Genomic DNA, 17,491 nt, shown 5'->3' on the forward strand with positions numbered 1-17,491 from the left:
GAGAGAGAAAGAGAAGAGGGGGGGAGCTGGAAGCATCAACTCCCACATGTGCCCTGACCAGGCAAGCCCAGGGCCTTGAACCAGCAACCTCAGCATTTCCAGGTTGACGCTTTATCCACTGCACCACCACTGGTCAGGCTAAAAAAATTTTAAAGGGGGGAGTAATATCCTGGAACTCCTACGGGTCTACCATATTATGCTTTTTACTTAAAAATTTTTAAATTTCTTTTGAATGCTGATGAACAGGAGACGCCAAATTTTTTTCTCCTGCAAATTTCTACCTTCTTTTATTTGATCCATCTAATAACACTGTTTGTCTTTTTTCCAAATAGCTCCAGATATATGGAAAAGGTTTACATAGGCAGATGGGGATCCTCAAACCCCTCAGTGAGATCTTCTGAGCATGGCTTTTAAGGCACCAAGAGGCAGAAAAAGCCCAATAGAGATCAGGGGAACTACCAGCTTTTAGGATACGCCCTTAAAGGCTCCAACGCCCCAAAGGGGTCTCATAGGATTCCATCTGGGTCCTGCTTCAATAGTGAATAGGAAGGTCATTGAGCTTTAAAGCCTGCCAAGCTTACATGCCTTTGCTGTGAGGAAAAAGGGACACTGGAAGGTAGGCTTCCCCCTCGCTCCTCTAAGGGAGGGCTCAGTCTCTTCCAGCCCTGCTCCAGCCACCTATGACCTAACCTTGCCCAGAATGCTGTGGTTTTCCACTGAAGGCTGAAGGTGCCCAGGGCCGTCGGCCCCATCTACGACACTGTGGACGAGCCTAGGGTATTTCTTCCAAGAAGCAGGTAAACTGATTTCATTTGCACAAGGGCCGCTTAACCATGTCTTGCCTGAATAGTCAGGTTTTTTATTCTTCCCTCGAAGATTTCTGTTGTGGGTGTTGATAGTCCTATTTTCTGCTGCTTTGTTTAATATATAGTGTTTCCTTTATTCCTCCTACCTCAATGCCCCACTCATATTTCAGGCTGGGACCTACTCCTAATTTAGAGCTCTCTTTCTCCCTTTTGCCAACTTCTATTATGAATTTACCTTTGCCACCCAGCTTAGTGTATCCGAAGGTTCTCTTTACCATGCCACAGTTGCAGAGTTCCAGGGAAAAGCACCCTAGTCTCATCTCTCCAGGCAGAGGAGAACAGAAGCTCCATCTCCACACAAGCTGCAGATGGCTTTTCCAGTCTACCTGAATCATTACCAGCTAGAAGCAGTGGTCATTGGGACTTGGACGTGAGCTGCAAAGTATAGAATTGTGACAACAATTCCAGTGCCATGCGGACTTTTCCTGGATGTGGACTTTTCCTGGACTCCTGCTCCTTGTGACAGCTCCTAATGGACTGAACTGGGGTTGAGTTGCATTTGCAGGGATCTGGAATGGTGTTGGTGCCAACTTGGACTTGGTGAACATGTTAAGGACACTACTCTTTTATGGATTGTTGTTGTATTGGCCAAGAGTTTGCTTAAAGGCTTTAATCACTGTTAAAAAAAATAATAGAAGACTGGTAAGAAGATGTGGCACATATACACTACTAGGGTATGCTACTCAGCCATAAGAAATGATGACATTGGATCATTTACAACAAAATGGTGGGATCTTGATAACATTATACAGAGTGAACTAAATAAATCAGAAAAAAACAAGAACTTCATGATTCCATACATTGGTGGGACATAAAAACGAGACTAAGAGTCATGGACAAGAGTGTGGTGGTTGGGGGAGGGAGGGGCACAAAGAAAACTAGATAGAAGGTGACAGAGGACAATCTGACTTTGGGTGATGGGTATGCAACATAATTGAAGGACAAGATAATCTGGACATGTTTTATTTGAATATATGTACCCTGATTTATTGATGTTACCCCATTAAAATTAATAAAAATTTATTTATAAATAAAAAAAAAACCAAAAAACTGGTTTTCCGGTGAGATGGCGCCGCCTAGCGGCCTCCGGCGGGAGCCACAGCGCGGCGACGCTCTTCCTGCCCCGCAGCTGCAGCTTCGCAGATGCCCGGCAGGTGACGCGCGCACCCCACAGAAATTCCTAGTTTCACTGGGTGGACCCTCACAGAGCAGTCCCCAGAGCCTAGGGGATCATTTGTGGTACTCCAACCTGGACCCACGCTGAAAGTTTCCTCATGCAAAATGAGTCAAGGAGAACCAAACTATTCATTTCCAGGGTGTTTGTCTCTCCAGCCCCTTCTATAAAAAGAACACTTTAAAAATACATTTTACAACTGTGTTGCTATAATTATATAGTAGATGGATACAATTTAGGCAGAATTCATTATTATGTACTCCAGATTATTAAATTCATTTTTCCTTTTAATTTTATTTATTGATTAATTTTAGAGAGAGAGGAAGGGGAGAGAGAAACATCAATTTGTTGTTCTACTTACTTATGCATTCATTGGTTGATTCTTGTATGTGCCCTGACCAAGGATTGAACCCACAATCTTGACATAGTGGGATGACTCTCTAACCAACTGAGCTAGCGGGCCATGGCTTTGTTTTTCCTTCTTATTTTAAAAGAGGTTAAAATTGCATGGTGCCTGACTGGTAGTGGTGCAGTGAATAAAGCATCTGTCCAGAATGCTGAGGCCTCGGGTTCGAAACCCTGATGTTGCTGGCTCTGAGTGTGGGCAATAGGCATGGCATCCCTGGCCTGAGCTGGGGAATGGTCCACGTGATCCTCAAGCTTGCTAGCTTGAACCCAAAGGTCTCTGGCATGAAAGGCCTGGGGTCGCTGGCTTGAGCAAGGGGACCCTGGCACGGCCCAGTACAAGCACATACAAGAAGCTTAATGTACAACTAAAGTGCCGCAACTAAGAGTTGATGCTTGTCACCCTCTCTCTCTCTCTTTCTGTCTCTCGCTCTCTCAAAAATTAAATAAAAAATTACATGTTTGTGGGCCCTGGCTCACATAGACAAGACAACCTTAGGCCAGGTGTGAATGACAGCAGGTCAGGGGTGGGGATTTCTGGCTTGGCCCCACATCCCCCTCCAAGCTTCTCCTTTATATATTTGTTTGTCTTTTAATAGAGAAAGAGAAGCATCAACTTGTTGTTCCACTTAGTTGTGTCATTGATTGCTTCTCATATGTGCCCTAACTGGGGCTCTAAGTAGCAACACAAAGACTTTGGGGTCAAGTGGGTGATCTGGGCACTCCAGAACAAGGCTTTATCCACTGCGGAACAATGGATAAAGCATCAACCTGGAATGCTGAGGTTGCTGGTTCAAAACCCCAGGCACATACGAGAAGCAACTACTATAAGTTGATGCTTCCCTCCTACCCCTGCTTTCTCTCTCTCTCAAATCAATAAACAAAATCTTAAAAATAAAAACTCCATTACAAAAAAAAGATGGATATGGTGAATAGTTCAATTTACCCTCCACCTCTGTAAACAGACACCAAAAATGGTTTATGATGTGAGAGGAAGAGAGGAAACAGAAATTTATTCAGTTAGCCAGTGTTTATTGAGAACCTACTACCTGCCAGGCTCAGTTTCAGGGCCCGAGACACAACTGTGGCCAAGGCAGAGTAGGTTCAATAAATACAGCTGTTTTGAAGTAGAAGTGCCGGGAGGAAGATAAAACAGAGCGATGTGACAGGGTGATGTGGCACACTTGATGCTAGGAGGTCAGAGGAGGACCCTTCAAGGAGCTAAAGTTCCAGTTGAATCAGAAGGCAAGATCACAGATAATTTGGGAAGGCACTCCAGGCAGGAGGAATGCCAGTGCAAAGGCCCAGCAATGGGGATATGTTTGAGCAGGAATAATGTGGGGAGGGAGGTAGTTTGAGATCTAGGTGAATTTTTTTTAAGGAGCACGCTGCTCACTGCTCCTTGAGTGGAGAGCAGGTTGAGTGATGGACTGAGGGGCTGAGTGAAGTCCAGGCTGGTTTTTTTAGAGGTTGTCTAAAACACACAGGGACCCCACAAGATGGTCTGGCCAAGAAACTTTATAAGACTGGGGTTGCTGTGCCTAATTTCCAGCTTAAGAAACAGAGACCAGAGAGGTGTCTGCACTAACCTAAAATCACACAGCCAGGATCCAGCTGGAACCTGGGCCTGCTGCCCACCCCTAGCAGAGCCAGCAAGTCTGTATATCACTTCCCAGCTCACTCCCTGGGCTAAAAATAGGACCCCCTAACTGAAGGCAGCTGGGAATCCTGCAGTCCCTCATCCTTCTGGGCAGGTTGCATCTAAATAGATATGAGCTACAGCTTTTCCCTGGAAAACGGGGAAGAGACAGCCCTTCCTGCCCTCAGTGGACCCCCCACCCTGCCTCACCCTTTCCCTTATAACAGGAAAATCTAATCCTCAAAACTATGACTTGAGGGCCTGGCCTGTGGTGGCACAATGAATAGAGGAATAGAGCGTTGAACTGGAATGCTAAGATCTCAGGTTCTAAAAACCCTGGGCTTGCCTGATCAAGGTTCATATGACAAGCAAGCAATGAACAACTAAAGTGAAGCAACTGCCTGACCAGGCGGTGGCACAGTGGATAGAGAGTCGAACTGGGATGCAGAAGACCCAGGTTCGAGACCCTGAGGTCCAGGCCATCGAGACCCAGGTTCGATGACCTTGAGCCCAGCTCATCTGGTTTGAGCAAAAGCTCACCAGCTTGAGCCCAAGGTCGCTGGCTCAAGGAAGGGGTTACTCGGTCTGCTGAAGGCCTGCAGTCAAGGCACATATGAGAAAGCAATCAATGAACAACTAAGGTGTTGCAATGCGCAACAAAAAACTAATGATTGATGCTTCTCATCTGATGGATGCTTCTCATCTCTCCGTTCCTGTCTATCCCTCTCTCTGACACTCTCTCTGTCTCTGTAAAAATAAATAAATAAATTAATTAATTAAAAAAATAAAAATAAAGTGAAGCAACTGAGTTGAAACTTCTTACTCCTCCCACCCCTCTCTCTGTAAAATCAATAAATAAAATCTTTTCTTTCTCTCTTGTGTGTGTGTGTATGTGTGTGTGTGTGTGACAGAGAGACACAGACAGAAAGGGAGAGAGATGAGAAGCATCAATTCTTCGTTGTAGCACCTTAGTTGTTCATTAATTGCTTTCTCATATGTGCCTTGACCAGGGGGCTACAGCAGAGCAAGTGACTCCTTGCTCAAGCCAGCAACCTTAGGCTCAGCCAGAGACCATGGGGCCATGTCTATGATCTCATGATCAAGCCAGTGACCCCATGCTCAAACTAGTGAGCCTGTGCTCAATTTAGTGAGCCTGTACTCAAGCTAGATGAACCCGTGCTCAAGCAGTGACTTTGGGGTTTAGAACCTGGGTCCTCTATGTCCCAGTTCGATGCTCTATCCATTGCACCACAGCCTGGTAAGGTTCAATAAAGAAAATCTTAGGCCCCGGCCGTTGGCTCAGCGGTAGAGCATCGGCCTGGCGTGCGGGGGACCCGGGTTCGATTCCCAGCCAGAGGAGAAGCGCCCATTTGCTTCTCTACCCCCCCCTCCTTCCTCTCTGTCTCTCTCTTCCCCTCCCGCAGCCAAGGCTCCATTGGAGCAAAGATGGCCCAGGCACTGGGGATGGCTCCTTGGCCTCTGCCCCAGGTGCTAGAGTGGCTCTGGTCTCGGCAGAGCGACGCCCCAGAGGGGCAGAGCATCGCCCCCTGGTGGGCAGAGCTTCGCCCCTGGTGGGTGTGCCGGGTGGATCCCGGTCGGGCGCATGCGGGAGTCTGTCTGACTGTCTCTCCCCGTTTCCAGCTTCAGAAAAATACAAAAAAAAAATAAATAAATAAGAAAATCTTAAAACAATAACAAACTACTTTAAAGAATGAATTAATATTGACCCATTCTCCAGAGGGGGAAACTAAGGCACAGGGAGCTCCTCCCCTGCACCTGCCTAGGGTGGGGCAGGGGTGCATTCTAATCTGTTTCTGGGTACAGAGGGGGCTTTCCAGAACTCTGCAGACTGAGCTGGGGCCTTACCCTTTGTGTTCTAAATTCCTCCTCCCAGGCAAACCTCTGGGTCCCTCCCTTGGGGGTAAAGGGACAACAGATGGGCTGGGAGTTTAATAGCCTAAAGGTGGAGGTTTCCCTGCCACTTACTACCACTAGACTACAGGCAGCCCTGGGGTTAGAGGCTGGCATCCTACAAGGGGCACAGGAGCAGGCAAGACGTGGGCCCTGGACTTGTGTCCTGGGCTTGGGACTCCCCCTAACAGTAGGCTTACAATTTGGGGGCAATATGGAGGGATGATCCTGAGAAGATGACAATGCTGTGTAATTTAGGGAGGGGAGGAGCTGCACAAGATGAGGGACCCCAGTCCCATCTGGTAAGGACTCTCAAGAAGGGCAGCCCCTCTGGGGAGCCCTACAGGCTTTCACTGACTCTTATTTGAGCCGAAGACTGAGTACCTTTGATTAGCTCCCTCAGGCTGAGCCTACACCCCCAATCCACCCTACCCTACTCTGTGCCTCAGTTTCCGGTTCTTCCAAATAGGGACATTTAGTGTCTCCACTACCTAGAGATGTGAGGGGTCAACCTTGCCTTGGGCACATGGCCAGGAGTTCGAGCACTCAGAATATGGAAATTATAAAATTATCTTTTGTAACTTTATAAAAATTATAAAGGAGGATCTCATGTCTCCTCCTAGGTGGGCTGTCAGGGTCTTAAGAGATGGTGGGTCAGGGGTAGGGATCAGCTCGATTTCAAGACGAGTCTCCCTCCTCTCTTCCCGCACTCACCTCCACCCCGGGGTCCACCATGCACAACCCCACTCCATTCATTTGCTGTGCTAGTACCGACCGGGGCAGACGTCTCCCTCTCCAGGACTTCTCCCCACCGTGCGATGGCCCCTAGCAGGTTCTGGCTTCTCCCTCAGGCTCTGTTCCGCTCTTATTTCTCGTCACTGTAGCTCATTTCTTCCCTGGGTCTCTAATCCCCATTTTACAGATGTGAAAACCAAGGCTTGGCTGTGTTGGGATGGGTAGGTCACTAGCGCAGGGTCTCTCAGTTTAAGGGACAGGGGACCAACTCTGAGCTTGGCAGGTCTATCCTAGGTTCTCGGTAAGATGGGGTGAGGTCTCCGACCCGACTCGGGTCTCCCTACCCTACTACTCCACCCCTTCGGACAAACGCTCCTAGCCCGGTCTGCGTTCTCGGCGCTCTGTGCGTTCCTGGCTGGGACGCGCACTTTGCCCACCGTCCCTAGGCAGGGGGCGGGGCCTCCTGCGACGGTGTTCCCCTTACTTTTATTAAGTATTATCTTTTAAAGGGGCCGCGACCTGGAAATTTCCGTCCACTCTCCCTTCCTTCCCCAAGACCTCTGGACAGATCCTGCGTGGTCGGACCAAGCGCGGGGAGGGGGGCGAGGGGGCGTCCGGGAAGGGGGAGGGGGCCTCGCGAGACCCCTCCCCGCGTCCCGAGCCGCGGCGCTGAATCACCCGCGAGGTATTTGCATCTGAGAGCGATTTGTCACCCGGTGATTTGTCTTCCCGGCGGTGAGCGCGCCAGTGGGGGGGGGAGGGGTGGGGCGGGGGAGGACGCAAGCAGGGAGACTTTTACCAATCCGATCGAATGGGGGTGTAGACGCGGACTGGGCCGGCGGCTAGGTGAGTCCGCGCGCGGCACAAACCCGGCGACCGCCAGGAGCCAGCAGCTCGCAGCTTGCGGCCCGGGCTGGAGGCCAGGCGCAGCTGGGGCAGGGCCGGACGCCAGGCGCGGGACATGCGCCCCAGGAGCGGGCCCCTCGCGGTGAGGCGGGGTGGGGGCTCTGGCCTTTTAAATCGTGGATTCCCGGCCGGAGTGAGGGGCGTCCCCAAAGTTGGTCAAGGACGTGCGTGGGGGTTCAGCGCCGGGAAGGCGAACCTAGCGGGTCGCAGTTGGGCTGGTTTTCTCTGCACCCCCTTGTCGACCTCACCCCCTGCCATGTTGCACAGGAACACGCGCGCGCGCGCGCGGGGTGGATCGGGGGTCGCAAATGCGCTTCCCCTCTAGCGGAAGAAAATGGTCTCTAGGCGCGCGCGGGGGGCTACGCTCCGGGTCTTTAGGTAATTTTTTTCTCCCGCGAATCTGGTATTTCATTTGGAACCTTGAGGGGAGTGGGAACGCTGGGTGGGGAGGGCAGTTCCCTGGTGACCTTCTCCTGCCTGGACAGTTTATTTATAAAGTGTCGGCCCCGGGACCGAAAAGGGCCAATGGAGGGGACACCGCGGTGCCTGCTCTCAGGGCTGAGTTCGGCCGGAGCCCCCAACTCTCTGGCGGGGACCCCCGGGGAAAGCCCCCTCCCTCGTTCAGTGCCCCCCAGACACAAAGCGGGTACAGGAAGCGCGGGGAGCGCGCGTTTGTCAATTCCAACGTTCGGTGTCCGACCCGGGGCGGCGCGTTTGTCAATAATCTTCCGTTTTTTAGTCTCGAGCCGGAGCCGAGGGTTTGCCCCCAACCCCCACCCCGCCGATGCAAATCGGTCGCTTTCCAAGAAGCGTTTGAAACCGGACTGGGGTTTTTGTCGTCTTATTTCTTCTTCAGTGTTTCTCTTCTCACTTCCTCCGGGACGCCTCCTCCCCACTCTCCTAGCCCCTTCCCCAGCCTGCTGCCCCACCCTCCCCCTCCTCTTCCCTCTGTGAAGTGAGGGGCCCCTTTCGCCACCCCGCGGGCCCCAGCCTTGCACAACTCTTTAAATAACTGTGTTTTGCAAGGCCGGCCGGAGCGGATGACCTCTCTCTCCCAGAGGCATGGGGGGGGGGGGGAGGGCGTGGTCCGATCTTTTCTCGCCCCCCTAGCCGGGTCCAAATGACCACCCAGCACCCCCATCCCTGAGAAGTCCCTGCCTAGGAATGCCTTTCCCTTGGGGCTGTCATAAAGTGGGGGGTAGGAGCGGAGGACAAAGGGCTCTTGGAGGGAGGGGTCTGGAGGGGGTGGGCGCCGTAAGTTTAGGGTTAATAGCAGCCTTGAGGGGGCCCAGGTCTGGCCCATGGTGGTGGGGGCCCGGGTCCCCACCTGCCCCCTCCAGCCCCAGCGTATAGACCTGCCCTGCTCCCCTCCCCCACCGAGTGACCCGGAAGGGTCATTAAACCTAGCAGGCCTGGCATGGGGGGGTAGCTTCCTCTGGCCTCTTCCTTATGCTCCCCCAAAGAGGTGGGGGGCATTGCCTGGAGCGTTTCCATGGGAGGGGACTTGTCTTGAAGTTGTCAAAGGTGGGGGAGGGGCAGTGGGCCCTAGGCACTGGGTGAGAAATGTCCCCTCAGCACTTCTTGGGGCTTGTGGAGGATGACGGTCAGTGGGAGGGGGAGAAGGAGGGCTGTGTGCTGCTTTACTGTGCTGGTGACTCTCCAGCACTGTAACCTCTAAGAGGGGTTTTTGTGCCCTGCGACCCCTGCCCCTGCTGGATAGTGAAGTCCTACAGAGGTGTGTTCTTCCCTTCCCACTTTTTACAGAGGCCACTCACCTGGCCCCCCATTGCCCTTTTACCCAGGAAGCCCCTGGGGTCTGAATAAAGGGTGGCTTGTCTGCAAGAAGGTAGGGGGCAACTGGGCTCACTGTGGCTCTGTATCCCCTCCCCTGGCTGGGAAGGTTAGGGTGGGGGCTATACTGCAAGTTTCCTGGGCATGGGGTCAGGCTCCTTTTAGCAGGTCACCACAGTGGTGACCTAGTGTCATCTAGAACCAGGAGCCTCTGCCTCTGCCCACTGGCACCTCTGTGTAAGACCCTTCTGCCCTAGGAGTACTTCAAAACCTTTGAGGTTCATTTGCTGGGTTAGGGGCAGCCTCCTGGATCCTCCTGCCCTCCCTACTATTCCTGTGAATTACTACCTGGGGTGTTACCACCAGACCTGTTGTGTTTTGTCCATTTGTTTTATTGGCCGCTTGGCAGGTAGGGGTGTGGGCAGGCCTTCCGTGGGGTGTGTGTGTGAGATCTGAGTCCTCCTGTCCTGGTGGAGCCTGGCTGTGCCAGGTTCTGGGACATCCCTCTCCGGAGCCTGCCCAAGGCCCTGGCAATTAGGGTTGGTGATGATCTGAAGGGACCCCCAAGGTAGGGACAGAGTACATTGCATTCTGGGATATTAGCCACACTTGGTGTCCCAAAGGGCAGGGGAAGTTTCTTGCAGAGAGCACTTGGGGGCAATGTTGGAGGCTGTGATGGCGCCCAGACCCTGGGTTAGCAAGGGACTTTCGAGCCTTAGTTGCCCTCATCCATAAGATGAGGACAACCTAGTGCCTCCTTCTCTAACTCAAACGTATTGTAGTGCCTGTTTTATACCTGTTTTCACTACCATTAACTCGCTTCATTTCTGCATGAGCACAGTGAGGTGGATGCAAGTAGGGTACCATTTCTCACGTGGGGAAACTGAGGTCCAGAAAGGTTGAGGCTTAGGGTTGAGAGCTTAAGTGGGGAAGGGTTAGCTCAGGGCCCATACACAGCAAACAACACTCAGTCTGGGCCAGCCGTTGTCTATGTTAACATGCCTGTGAGAAAGGAGGGTACCTGGAGTCTTCTGGGCCAGGTGGACCCAGCGCCTAGAACCCAGAACCAGAACCTAGAACTCACCTGGACTTTGGTGCCAAGCAGCCAGCTGTAGCCAATCAGAGACCAGGAACGCCCTGTCCCTCTGCTCTGTTTATGAAGCAATAATCCACTCTGGTCCTTGGGAGGTGCAGTTAGCAACTGCATATTTCTCTGTGGGGCCTTCTTAAGATTCTTTTGGGAGTCCATTGTAGGGTAACCCTGCTTCCCAGCCCACTGGAAGGGGGTAGATGGGGAGAGTGTGCTTCTCTGCCTCCAGGGAAGCCTCCAGGTTGGCCTCCAGGTTCGCACCCTGATTGGAGTAGTTGGGAGGGATTTTTCCAGAGGCCTTTGCGGTCTGACCTCAGTGGGGAGGATGGGGCTAAAGAGCCCAGTGTGGTTTGACAATCTCTTTTGCTGCCCTCAGGTTTCTGCAAACACGCGAATGAGCTGGATGCCAGCTGCTGCCCCTCCGTGCCCGGCGTGAGAAGGAGGTGCCACCTGTTGGCATGCCCCAACAGCCCTCAGCCTGAGCCGAGTGGCCCCCGCCCCCCGCCACCCTGCACTGCCCCAGCTCCCCCACGGCCCCCACACTGCAGTGCGGCCGGGCCCCCTCCCCAAAGGGGCCGCCCCTACCACCTACCCCTGGTGCCCGGGGCGGCCCAGCCCGCAGGGCCATGAAGCTGCAGGCTGTGATGGAGACACTCCTGCAGCGACAACAGCGGGCACGGCAGGAGCTGGAGGCCCGGCAGCCACTGCTGCCCGAGCTGCCTGCTGGTCCTCCAGCCATCTCCAGGGCTGCCTCTGAGGAGGACAGAGACCCTGAGAACACCCGAATGCAGCAGGCACAGATAGCTGCACTGGCCGCCATGCGGGCTGCTGCTGCTGGCCTCGGACCTGCACCCAGCCCCAGTGGCTCTGAGGATGGGCCCCCTGGCTTGGAGGACGAGGACACTGCCCAGGAAGGGGAACCAGGCTCACCTGGCCAAGGCAGGGAAGCGCCAGGACATGCTGAAGGCGATGGGCACTTTGACGATGTGGGCTCTGATGATGACCTGTGAGTGAGAGTCTGCAGGCTTTGTGCACTGAATGGTGACTGGGTCTTGGGGACGGAGTTTTAAGGGCAAGATATAACCCCCCAGGGACATGCCATGTGTTAGACCTTTCTGGGTGACAGTGGATGTGTTCTCTACCTTCACTGTTCAGTGTGGCTCCCACCAGTCCTAAGTGGCTATTGAACATGTGAAATATGGCCAGTGCCAAGGATGTGGCTGAGGTACAATGTTTGCAGCTTTATTTCATCTTAACTTAAACATTAGCCACTCATGGCCAGTGGCCCCATCACCCAGTGAGGCTGCAGCAGACTCAACGTCAAGTGGCAGATAAAGTTGGTGGACTGGGTGGAACCTGGACAGGGTGGGTATTGGTTGGCTTACTGGGGTCTGTTTCATAGGGGTCCAGTGTGGACCTTGAGCTGGGCGCTGGCAAGACCCCAATGGGATCTTTCTGGGAAGACTTTTTAAGAAACGAAGAGGTGGGGCAGTTGCAGGTTGTAATTGGGGCTGTCAAAGCAGAGGTGCTGGGGAGGGGGAGTCCCTAGGGCCAGGGTTAACTTTCTAGAATGATGGGCAAAGTGGTGACAGTCTCTAGGAAGGGCCTGGGGAGTCTGGAACAACATGCCTGGTGCAGGGAATAGCCTGAGCAAAGGCCCTGAGTCAGAAACTGGCTTGGCGTTTTCGAGGCTCAGAAAGGGCTGTGCAGTAGGAAGAGGAGGAGAAGAGCCAATTAGTGCTAGGTGGGGGGGGGGGGATTTATGTCACAGAGGCAGCTTCAGTTAGTCTGAGCTAATTGGGACCAAGAGGTATGTGGCCTACACCCTACTAATAGGCTTTCTCAGCAGCTGGGGCTGGTGAGGCCCAACCTCCCATGTTGAGAAAGGGAAACCCAAGCGTGTAGAAGAGGAGCCTGCCTTGCCCCCGGGTGGAGGTGAGCTACTACCTTTTCCTCTGACCTCTACCCTCTGCCCACCCCAGGAAGCCGAAATGGGAAGAGGAAGAAGAGGAAGAAGAACTGGAGGAAGACTTGGGGGATGAGGAGGAGGAGGAGGAGGAGGAAGAAGACTATGAAGACGAGGAGGGGCTTGGGCCTCCAGGCTCTGCTGGCCTGGGCCCTGCAGCCCTATTCCCCCACAAGGCCCAGCTGCCCCAGGCCTTCCGTGGAGGTGAAGGTGGGCCCCGGGTGCTGGGTGGCCAAGAGCGCCCAGGGGCTGGCCCAGCCCACCCTGGAGGGGCTGCCCATGTGGCACCCCAGCTGCAGCCTCCTGACCATGGGGACTGGACGTATGAGGAGCAGTTCAAGCAGGTGGGTCATGCGTCATTCATCATAATGGGGGCTTGTAGAGGCGGGTGCACCTGGCTGTTACTGGGTCCTTCCAACCAGCCCTGATGGCTGTTTATTGCCTCCCGTCTGTCTGCAAGTGCCAAGCTGGGTGCGGGGGATCCCATGGGTGGGCTGGCTGGTGTTAAATGCATGAATATGGGGGACACAAGCCAGGAGGGAGAGGTTCGGAGCTCTTGGTGTCTGCACCAGAAGGACAAGCATAGAGACAGAGCAAGCAGAGGGTTTCAGAGTGGAGGGAATGGCCCAGGCAAAGGCCACACAACTGGACCTGGCTCAGTATGGGTTATGGGTGTGGCCTGGTGATGTGGGGTTGGAGGCCTTGTTGGTCTGGTCTCTTGAGTAGAGTCTGGTCTGTTGAGGCCCAGGTGGTTGGTTGAGCAGGAGGTGGCCACGTTGGTGTAGACAGCCAAGCACCCTGGGGCTCTGGAGGGGCGGGGAGGAAGCTGTCCATTCTGGTGCCTTCCAGGGCGGCCAGGGCAGAGGAAGTGGCCGGGCGGGGCATCCTTTGAAGTTTAGCAGAGCTGGGCTGGGCAGATGGAAACCAGATGGCGGCAGGGGCAGCCAGAGGGGCTTGCATTCCATCCTCAGCCAGCTGGGCCCTGCCCCGACCTCTAGGAGTGGCTGATAGGGGACTTGGACTCCCTGGCCCAGAGCCCAGCCTTCCTGGGGCTCCATGGGGCTGTGGACATGCCAGTGCACCTGAGTGGCCTCAGGGCAGCTGCCCTCAGATGCTGGCCCCTGGATTGGTTGTGGGACCCTCTCAAGGGAGATGAGGCACAGCCACCCTGTGCTGGTCACTCAGAGCCAGTGGCTTCACTCTCAGCCTCACTTGGAAAAAAAGATGCTAGGACCCAGAGACTGAGTTCAGGATATCAGAAAACTCACAGATGAAGTAAAGAACTGGAAGTTGGACCCATGGAGACAAGCCAAGGACTGTGGTGGGAGTGACAGGGATGGAGGAGGTGGGAAGGCAAGAGGGGTGATACCCCTAGAGTGGGTACAGCCAGCTTCCAGGACAGGAGCTCCCCAGGTGGCTGGGTGGGGCAACCTTGCCTCCTACCTGGTTTTGGCACATGGATTATGGTGCCTTGTGGTGGAATGAAAGCCAGCAGACATTGCCTTCTCAGGGCTCTGTGAGTGGCCCTGGCTGCCCCCTGCATGTGAACACCAGCCTGAGCCTGCATGTGGGACTGATGGCCCCACCCTCAGTTTCCCTCCCTTTGGGATGGAAACTCGGGGCAACTGCTCACCCCATTTTGCAAATAAGAAAACAGGCATGGTGTTGGGAGCAGGTTCTGCTGACTCTAAGCCCCTGACGTCCTCTAAGTTCAACATAACACAGGCGGGCACATTGTGGCGAGTTATATTTATTTATTCACCAAATATGTGTTGTCAACCCTGAACACAGCCCTCAAGGAGCCCCAGAATTGGGGGGCGGTTGAAGCTGGAAAGACACCCCCACCTCACAGGGTCACAGCCAGGTGGGAGGGAGAAAGCTATGTGGCTCCTTGGGGCTCAGAGGTCGACAGAACCCCTGTTACTCTGGCCTCAATAGTGACGGGAGGTCGGGAGATGTTGGGTGTCAGACCAGGTAGAGACAAGGAGTCAGAAGCCCTGACTTCAAAGACCTTTTCTCATGTCAAGAAGAAAGGGCCTGGCCTGACCTGTGGTGGCGCAGTGGATAAAGCGTTGACCTGGGAACACTGAGGTTGCTGGTTCAAAACTCTGCATTTGTCTGGTCAAGTCACATATGGGAGTTGATGCTTCCTGCTCTCCCCCCTTTCTCTCTCTCTTTCATTCTCTCTCTTCTCTAAAATGAATAAATAAACAAATAAATAAATAAGAAGAAAGGGCCTTGTTTCACTTGTCCGGGACATGATGGTGATGTCTTGGGATACTCAGGGTCGGGTCACAGAGTGGGAAACTGAGGCCAGATGGTCAGGGAGCCCCATAAACCATAAACTCATGGTTTATGGTTTATCTCTGTTGTGGGTGGAGCTCAGTAAACAAGTAAGTGGATAGTAAGACAGGATGTGTTCAGTGTCTTTACAAGGGAAGAGAGGAGGTCTCTTGGGGTGTGGCGTTTGGGCTGAGCATTGTAGTAAAAGGCATACACAGAAGAATGGTGCACCTGGCGGAGAAAACAGACTATTCAAAGGGCTTGAAGTGGGGCCCAGCTTGGGGCCAGACATTGCCAGGCTGGGTCCCGCAGGCAGGCGATGGGCCTATATTCCAAGATGAGGTGGACTGAGGAAGGTTTGGGACCAGCAGGGGCCTTATCCTGTAGTGCTGGGAATTTATTCTTCCCATTTGTGGCAGGTCCAGCTGCCAGTGCTACCTGTCCATCCAGCTGGCCAGGCACCTATGCAGCCAGTGTCAATAGTGGCTTGGACTCAGCCAACTTTGCAGATGTCAGGGGCTGTGTTGACTCTGGCATTGCCCCACCCCTTTCTTGGCACGTGGCAGCCAGCTGGCCAGCCATTCACTTGGCATCATCTCCATCTCTTCCTCCCTGGTCTTGGCAGGGTCTGGGGCTGACTTCTGTTCCAGAATCCTCGACAGTCTTGAAATTCTGCTGTTGGCTACAGGTCTGGGGGCAGCCAGGCTTGGGAGGGGCCAGAAACAGCAGGTTCATGACCATAGAATCTTTCCTGGAAAACCTGGAACCTTCTACTCTGGGGCCCGTAAACATGGGCTGATGGAGGCCAGCTTCTGGCTAGGGATCAGGATGCATAATGGGCAGCGATTAGGATCTAAGCCTCCTGGCATTGGAGGTGGCATCTGGTGACATCCCAGTAGTTCCTGTCACCAACACGGCCATGCCTGAGCTCTAGAAAGTGCCATTGTAGGTTTTAAATCAGCAGACTCAGTCACAGATATTCAGCCACTTAAGGATTTGAATCTTCAGTCTCAAGAATGCAAATAAATGTTAGAAATTTTGTAAGAGGACAAGAGACAGAGAGAGAGAGAGAGAGAGAGAGAGAGAGAAATGAGAAGCATCAGCTTATAGTTGTGGCACTTTAGTTGTTCATTGATTGCTTCTTATATGTGCTTTGACTGAGGGGCTCCAGCTGAGCCAGTGACCTCTTGCTCAAGCCAGTGACCTTAGGCTTCAAGCCAGTGACTTTGGGCTCAGGCCAGCGACCATGGGATCATGTCGATGATTTCATGCTTAAGCTGGTGATCCTGTGCTCAAGCTGGCGACCTCAGGGTTTCAAACCTGGAACCTCAGCATCCCAGGTCAATGCTCTATCCACTGCACCACCACCAGTCAGGTTAAATGTTGGAGTTTTTTTAACAGCTTAATTGATAGAAAATATGCATAGCATGTAATTCACCCATTTAAAGTGTGCAATTCACTGGGTTTTAGTATATTGACAGGGTTATGCGCCCATCACCACAATCAATTTCATCACCTGAAAAGGAGCCCCATCCCACTTAGAAATTACCTCCCTTTCCCTTCCAGTTTTTGATCCATTTTCTGTGGATTTGTCTGTTCTGGAGACTTCACATAAATAGAATCACACACTGTGTGGCATTTTGTGTCTGGTTCCTCTCTCACTGAACATCATGTGTTCAAGGTTCATCCATATTGTAGCAAGGGTCAGTGTGTCACTCCTTTTCATGGCTGAATAATATTCCATGGGTATATGGATGGACACTTAGGTTGTTACTGCTTTTTGGCCATTGTACATCCTGCTGCTGTGAACATGCATGTGCAGATTTTGTGTGAATCTATCAGTTTTCATGAACGTGCACCTAGGAGTGGAATTTCCAGTTCAGATGGTAACTCTCTGTTTAACATTTAGAGGAGCTGCTGAGTGCTGTCTATGGCACTCCCATTTTGGATCCCACCTGCCATGTATGAAGCTCAAGTTTCTCCCTGTCCTCACCAACACTTGTGATGACTGGTTCCAGCTATGCGAGTGAGGATCGTGTGATATCTCACTATGGTTGATTTTTTCTTTGTCTTCTGGAGTGTTTTTTTGAGAGAAGAAGGGGTGAGGAAGGGATAGAGAGAGACAGAGAGAAGCATCAACTTGTTCCATTTAGTTGAGCTATTGATTGCTTCTCATATGTGCCCTGACCTCAAACTGGCGACCTTGAGCTTGAGCTGACGTCCATGGGATTGATCCAGTACACCACTGGCCAGAGCTCACTGTGGTTTTGATTTGTGTTAAATGTTGGCCCTGGCCTGACCAGGCGGTGGCGCAGTGGATAGAGCGTCGGACTGGGATGTGGAGGACCCGGGTTCGAGACCCCAAGGTTGCCAGCTTGAGCGCAGGCTCATCTGGTTTGAGCAAAAGCTCACCAGCTTGGACCCAAGGTCACTGGCTTGAGCAAGGGATTACTCAGTCTGCTGAAGGCCTACGGTCAAGGCATATATGAGAAAGCAATCATCGCAATGAAAAACTAATGATTAGCCCTGGCCGGTTGGCTCAGCGGTAGAGCGTCGGCCTGGCGTGCAGGGGACCCGGGTTCGATTCCCGGCCAGGGCACACAGGAGAAGCGCCCATTTGCTTCTCCACCCCCCCCTCCTTCCTCTCTGTCTCTCTCTTCCCCTCCCGCAGCCAAGGCTCCATTGGAGCAAAGATGGCCGGGGCGCTGGGGATGGCTCCTTGGCC

At 53.0% G+C, this 17,491-nt stretch overlaps 1 protein-coding gene across 4 annotated transcripts in view; it reads left to right on the forward strand.

Moving 5' to 3' along the window:
- Positions 1-7,331: 7,331 nt before the first annotated feature.
- ARID3A (AT-rich interaction domain 3A) overlaps positions 7,332-17,491 on the forward strand; it is a 42,153-nt gene continuing 31,993 nt past the window's right edge. The window contains exons 1-3 of one of the 4 annotated variants that reach the window (XM_066341862.1): positions 7,332-7,465; positions 10,894-11,523; positions 12,500-12,827. In XM_066341862.1, coding sequence (XP_066197959.1) covers positions 11,144-11,523; positions 12,500-12,827 — 708 coding nt within the window. In that variant the 5' untranslated portion in view covers positions 7,332-7,465; positions 10,894-11,143. The other 3 variants (XM_066341879.1, XM_066341871.1, XM_066341853.1) reach the window with 3 other exon arrangements.

Source organism: Saccopteryx leptura, chromosome 1, assembly GCF_036850995.1.
Source record: "Saccopteryx leptura isolate mSacLep1 chromosome 1, mSacLep1_pri_phased_curated, whole genome shotgun sequence".
In the NCBI taxonomy this organism is placed as follows: Eukaryota; Metazoa; Chordata; class Mammalia; order Chiroptera; family Emballonuridae; genus Saccopteryx; species Saccopteryx leptura.